This window comes from Sinohyriopsis cumingii, chromosome 12 (assembly GCF_028554795.1).
Source record: "Sinohyriopsis cumingii isolate HCF-2022 chromosome 12, ASM2855479v2, whole genome shotgun sequence".
NCBI classification, from domain to species: domain Eukaryota; kingdom Metazoa; phylum Mollusca; class Bivalvia; order Unionida; family Unionidae; genus Sinohyriopsis; species Sinohyriopsis cumingii.
The window spans coordinates 108,557,315-108,564,578 of record NC_142972.1 but is presented as its reverse complement, the minus strand read 5'-3'; the positions used below and the strand labels follow the sequence as shown (position 1 = coordinate 108,564,578).

The 7,264-nt window shown below is 37.8% G+C and overlaps 2 protein-coding genes across 3 annotated transcripts in view; both read left to right on the top strand.

Annotated features, from left to right (window-relative positions):
* LOC149787228 (embryonic polyadenylate-binding protein-like) overlaps positions 1-1,270 on the top strand; it is a 79,774-nt gene extending 78,504 nt beyond the window's left edge. For both annotated transcript variants that reach the window (XM_089977724.1, XM_089977725.1), the window contains exon 13: positions 1-1,270. This exon is cut by the window's left edge and continues 1,955 nt beyond it. The gene's annotated coding sequence lies outside the window, so the exon portion shown is untranslated.
* Positions 1,271-3,492: 2,222 nt separating this feature from the next.
* Positions 3,493-3,825, top strand: LOC149787227 (uncharacterized). The gene has a single exon (XM_089976073.1). The coding sequence runs from the start codon at positions 3,493-3,495 to the stop codon at positions 3,823-3,825; it is 333 nt and encodes a 110-aa protein (XP_089832199.1).
* Positions 3,826-7,264: the final 3,439 nt, after the last annotated feature.

Below are 7,264 nucleotides of genomic sequence, written 5' to 3'. Positions count from 1 at the left end.
GAATCACTGTTAATACCACATGCCTACAACAAAAGAAGGTCACAGTGATTCTACATTTCAGAATCTTCTTGCTTGGGTTACATTTTTGTGTTGTGCTGACGATTACATAGGTTGTGCTTTTGTTTTGCATTCTGTTATGAACAGAATCACAAAACATGGTGAGGGGATGGATCTTGATGAATACTACACCATTACTGCAACCAATATTTCATGTTTCATTGATTGATTATATTTTATGTTTTAATGGTTCATACTGGTATATTAAACTATATGTATATACATCTCTCTTAGTACCAAACCTGTACAAAAGAGATCACTTTGACTTATTTTTAACATTGTACTGGCTTTGGTTGAATTTTTGTTTTTAGCTTGTGACACCATATAGTGTTTTACTTGATGAACATTCCTTCCTCATTGCAGAAGTAGGTTATTATGACCTATATTTTACACTTCACTGCCATTTCTCAGGCACATTTCATGCTAGAATCTTGAACTTGCTGATAATATCTATCCCTACTAGTACCACACTCTTAAAACAAAATAAGCTCACTGTCTGACATTTCATTTTTTTACTGGCTTTGTTTAATTCAACAGGTTAACTGTATTGTACATGTGAATGAATATATGAATTAGATAAGCATTCATTTCATGTGATGCCTTGGCTGCATTGGCCAGTCAGTGTAATTACTAATGCAAGAACTATGGTGTTAGCAGATTAAGCCGCAAAGGCAGTCACTCAAGTGTTGCTCAGTGCCTGTGACTTTCAGCCAGTAAATTCTGATGTTGTTGTTGTAGGGTTTACCGCCATTTTTCAGCACAAGATAGGCTATACATGGCGGCCAGTATAATTAGTGGAGGAAGAACCCTGGAAAACCCCAGGAAGAACCACCGACCCACGAGAAGCTACTGGCAGGCTTTCTCACGTACCAATGTTAGCCAAGCCTGAGACTCGAACTCACGCAGACAGAGGTGAGAATTCTGACTGTATGGGGTGGGTAAATGATAATAATTCAAAAGGATATTTTAAGAAAATTGATTTTAAAAAAATAAAAACAAAATACATCATTGGCTCTTATCCACTTGTCATAGTGTCTCTACTTTAACACAATTTAATGTTCTTTTGATTGTCTTGTAAATTCTTTCATTGTAAAACGGTTCAATCAGAAAAGCCTCCAGTAAAATTTCTAAAATTGCACATGTAATTTCCTTGCACAAAATAATACTACCCGAGTTCTTATTTTCTGTTTTTTTATAAAGGAATTTGCTTTGGGCTTCTTTCTTTTGGTAAATTTAATAGAGTCTGAATCACCTACATTTTCATATAACAGCTCAACTTATATTCAAGGCACCTATAATGAATCATCCTAAATTCACTGAAATTATACTGAAATTTAATTCTTTTCATATATTTCAGACTTTTGTGAGAAATTCATAATAGAACTTTCTCATACAAAACAGCAGATATGAACATACAAAACAGCAGACATAAACACACAGTATGCAGACATGAACATACAGAACAGCAGACATGAAGTTACAAAACAGCAGACATAAACATACAGTATGCAGACATGAAGTTACAAAACAGCAGACATAAACATACAGTATGCAGACATGAACATAACCAAACAGCAGACATAAATCTACAGTATGCAGACATGAGGTTACAAAACAGCAGACATGAACCTACATGCATATGTATTGTATGCACATATGCCACATATTATCATGAGCAAGTTTCAAGCAGTCAACATACAAGTTTATGTGAGGAAATGTTACATGCAATTAGCATTAGTCCAATTAGTATGCAATTAGTATTAATCCAATTAGTATGCAATTAGTATTAGTCCAATTAGTATGCAATTAGTATTAGTCCAATTAGTATGCAATTAGTATTAATCCAATTAGTATGCAATTAGTATTAGTCCAATTAGTATGCAATTAGTATTAGTCCAATTAGTATGCAATTAGTATTAGTACAATTAGTATGCAATTAGTATTAGTCCAATTAGTATGCAAGTAGTATTAATCCAATTAGTATGCAATTAGTATTATTGTCCAGATTGTAAATACTTTTACATAGGTTTTAGCCTTTAATTGTGTTGAGGTCTACCAAATATCAGCCATTGTTCAAGAGTCATGAGAACACTAAATATGAAAGTGATATTTGCATAATATACTTTCATTTATGCGTACCTATAGTTTGGCAGTGGTGGCAGCACCAACATTAATTATATTTATATTATTCCATAGTTACATTTTGTTAGGTCCCCAGTGACTAATAGTTTGGTTCCCTTCTCATTCATTACTTTGGTCCTGTTTGATTGGAATTTAATAGTGTTATGGTGATATGGTACCTGTTGTAATGGTCATCTTCATTGTACTGTAGGTCGCAGAGTATATGGGATCTGCAGCTATCATTTAGGCTTATGACTCTACATGGGTTGGAGTCTTGAGCTCAGCCAGTATGGGTATATGAGAAGCTTGCCAGTAACTTCCTGTGGGTTGGTGGATCTTTCCAAGGTTTTCCTGGGTTCTTCCTCCATCAAATATACTGCTTGCCTTATATAACCTATCACATGCTAATATAGTCTATCACATGCTAATATAGCCTATCACATGCTAATATAGCCTATCATGTGCTAATATAGCATATCACATCAAATATGCTGCTTGCCTGATATAGCCTATCACATGCTGAAAAATGTAATAAGCCCAGAAACCACCGCCACACTAATGTTCCACAGAATCTATTTCTTTTGACACAGATTGTCTTGGCATATCTGTTTTTGAAATAGTCTTATCAGTTCATCTACTCATCCTAGATTTTGCAAGTTCTTTAGGTCCATAAACAGTATTCAAGTCGGCTTTTATCTTTGTAAAGGATTTTACATACTGCTCAAAACTGTTCTTTCCTGCCATTGCGATTACATATATGACAGATTCAATTATAGGCTGGCAAGATTCATGATGCTGCTTGTTTTGTTTAGAAGATATATTTGTTCTACAAGTTTTAGTTCATCCCTTGTATTCCTAGCCTGTTTAGTGCTGAGGCAATCAGAGTGAAAAGAATTGCCTAAGGACACACTAATCTAGCAGATCCAGGCTGATCAGAAGTTAGGAATTTAACCCATACCCTTTCGGTAGTGTGTCCAGCATGCTACCCACTAAGCCACTGCAACTGCTGCATGTATTCCTTGCAGTAGTAGTAAATGCATTTTATGCTTTAATTTTCCTTACAAACTTTTGTTTAAAAGTGGACTTAGTGATCCTGCCATTGTGTACGAAATGCTGATCATTGCTTTCTCATTTATTTAACAGTCTGAAGAAATCATAGAATGAAATGAGTTGCAATGATATCCACATAAATTTGCATAATAAAGTTTAATTCATGTATACATATAATTTGGTACTGGTGGGATTAATAAATTGAACCTCAGCCATAGATCAGGATACTCCTGAGAAACAACAATGCATGACATACTTAAAAAAATGACAAAGGAATACAAAACTGACATGGTGATACTAGACTTTTCAAAAGCATTTGATACTGTGCCACACCATGAATTACTGTTCCTTGAAAACTATGGAATCACTGGGCCATTATACTGCTGGCAAGAGATGTTCTTGACAAAGCAATACATGCAAGTGGTGGTAGACAGAGAATCATCTGAAGCAGTTACTTTTGATTCGGGTGTCCTTCAGGGAACCATGCTGGGACCACTCCTTTTTCTTTGTCACATTAATTATCTTCCAGACTCTGTGAAATTTCAGGCCAGGCTGTTTGCAGACAACTTTTTTCTTTACAAAACAATCCGAAACTAAAGCGACCACCATACACTCCAGAATGATCTCACAGCCTTTGAAAAATGGGTGACAAATTGTGATATGACTTTCAATGCCACTAAATCCTACCTCATGTGTATGACCAGTAAATCTACAAAATCATATCACTTATGCACACTAGGTAACCACATACTACAACATGTCAGTGAAAACCCCTATCTTGGACTTATGATATCTGAGTACTTCGAGTGGGAATCACATATTATCAACTCGACCAAGAAATCAGTCACTACATTGGCATTGCTATAAAGAAACACCAGACACTGTCCACAAATATATAGACAAACAGCCTATCAAACACTAGTAAGATCTGTTTTATAGTATTGGTGTATGGTCTGGGATCCGTACTACATTAAAGATGTTGATATAATCGAGAAAGTCCAATGCAGGCAGCAAGATTTGAATCTGGTGACTACAAAATAAGTGACACAGGATGCATCACCAATATGTTAACTGACCTGTCTCTACCACCACTCACTGGCATAGTGGAGATCCGTCTTACATACCTCTATAAAGCAGTTGAGTGGTTAATGACAGCTCTCTCACCAAATATATTTTTAAAACCAACAAAATACCATATTAAAACCAAATCATTTCCTAATTTTGAAACTATAAACTGTGTAACGTTGTCATTGGTTAGCCCTGAAGTTTCGTCGTGTACACAGGCAAGCTGACTGGTGATTTCCTCATGGTGGGTAGAGACTCGACTAGATGGAAATGCTGACAAAGTGGGACAAAATACCGGTCTTCTGTACTACTCTAGTCTGCTGTGATTGTGGAAACAAAAATCATATGGAGAGAGTGAATGTTGATAAACTCAGACAGGCAAAAACACACAATGCCCAGCCTACTACAATGAATGAATCAATGTAATATAGCAATTCTGCTATGTATTGATTTTTGAAGTGTGTTATATAGTATCTATGGTAAATGTATATTGATCATTTTATGCTGGTAGAAAGAGGAAGTTATAGTAGAACTAAGAATAGGTTTAAATGAAAGATACTATCAGTGTCTCTTTATACACAAATGAGTGGCGACGAATCATTGAGTCACAAAGTATATTTCCAGAAATTATGAAAGTTACAAAGGGCAGCTTACTACTTCCAAAAGAATGGGATCTCAAATTTGTGACATTTGAGATCATTGTATCATTTGAATGCATCATACAGGTTGATTAAAGAAGCTCTAAAGATGTTACATGAATTCTCCGAAACAACCGTAAAGCACATTGATGAGTTGGTGAACCTGGGAGTGGTCTTAGAAATAGAAAGAACCAAACTTGGACAGATTTGTGAGACACACTGAACCAACATGAAACTGCAGAATATCATGCATGAAAACATGATAACTCTCCCGATGTGTCTGACGTTTTTGGATGAGGCCAGTGACGAAAGATGCTTCAGAATGACATCCCAACTCAATTCATTTTACAAAGTACATTAACGCGTTGCAAGAGAGAGGCAGTGTAGATACTCTCTTTAGGAACAAAATGTGCGCAATTCACAATGGGATGTTCTACATTATCGGGTGCATGCGGAAGTCGCCCGAAAAAATATGTTGATGTACTCGATGATGACTCGCTTGCGCTTATCGAGGCAGACCCGCTTTTGACAGATGTTTTACTCGAACACCGCAGAATGTTCTCGCTGTGTTTACTCTGAGACAGAGGCGTAGCTATGATATTTTGCGTCCGGGGACGAACTATAAAATTGGCGCCCCAGCCCCCTCCCCGTTTAATCACATTTTTGAATATTACCCTTGTTTACTTATTATAATGTAACGTTGTAAGCCTCATTTTGGTGCCCCTGTACCTTGGCGCCCGGGGACATATGTACCCCCCTGCCCCCCCCCCCCCAGCTAAGCCTCTGCTCTGAGATAGGCATGGTCAATTATTTGGCAAGGATTGATTTACCGCTTCGTGTTCGCCATGGAGAGTACGAGTGGGAGTGCTGCTCACAGAAAATGTGGCGGTGTTTTTGTCAGTTAGATAAATGCCCACAGGTATGTAAATAGGAAACTCCGTGGCATTGGAACGCAGAAGCTCCATGATATTGGGACGTAACAAATGCAAAGCAACAGACCTTAGAAAATACGAACCCTATGGCAGACCATGCCATAACGAATACTATAGAACACACACACACAACAAATATTACATGAAGGCATGGAGATACGACCCTACCTGAAATATGGCATCTCAGTCAAATCTCGTAACCAACGTTGCCAGCCTTGTGGATCCTAGTACTATAAATTGCGCAGACAAAAATCAAGACCACAAACACCTCTTGGTGCCGAATTATAAACACAAGCAGATACCACAATACAAAAAATAGACGAAATAATCACCGGAATAAAAGTGATCGTAGTGTCTAGTCCTGGCAAAATTCCAAATATGAAACAAATGATTGACAAAATTTTCCAATCAGAAAGGCGCTTCGCCCTTCACATAGTACACATATGCCTACAGCGCCACAGATTAGACAGCTCGCAGGGCAGTATGGTATGCATATACCCAGTCTTACGATAAAAGCTGGTATACTTGAATTATTGAAACCATCTTTGTGCTGAATCCGCAATTAATGCCATCACCATCACCGCCACTGGTTGTCATTCAACAAAAACAACGGTAAAACAACTAAGACAATTTGCGTGCGAGCACAATATCCGAATACTCAGTGGTGAAAGAAAAGCTGACATCCTTGCGATTCTAGACTCGTATGGACTAAACTATTTTCGTGCTGAAGAATAAAAAAAATCGTTGCCTCTCCTCTGCTATTGCTACTAAAGCGCTTAAGTATGTTCGTGCAAAAACACAACAATCACAAGTGCCCGAATTCAAATTTCAGAAACGTAGAGGCGAGTTGAAAAATCACGTGGCCATTATCCCAACCAGTTACGCAGTAGTCAAAGACGCTTGACAACTTTAGACAAATTTGATTGCCAGAGTCGTGGCAGTGTTACAAAACTTTGGTCACGCTGAGGTCAAAGAAGACATTATCGTCAGTGCTCATCTGGTTATTCCGCTTAGTCGTGATAAGGGTGGAGTCAAACTACTGTTTGGTGGATTCACAGTGGTGTTTGCGGAATCCTGAAATTAGACGACAGCAGAATCATTAGAGGTGAAATTGGTAATGTCATTGAAAAAATTCTCAAGAGGCTGAAAAAATACACCAATGCAGGATCGGGTGGACACTCGACAGATGTACTCAAGTAAATGTCCATCTCTTAACGTATCACTCAGTTCGTGCATCCAGTTACGTACTCAAGTCAAGGTCTCTCTCTCACCGTATCACCCGATTCGTGGATCCAGTTATATAGCAACACCAGACTCGGTCCCACCATGGTCAGTGATCAATGTGAAGGATTTTCATAACCTTTGCTTTTACGTCGGCAATCATGTCGGCATTATAACAGG

Coding starts and splice junctions, on each gene's coding strand:
- LOC149787227 (XM_089976073.1), top strand. CDS start 3,493: ATGACAAAGGAATACAAAACTGACATGGTGATACTAGACTTTTCAAAA.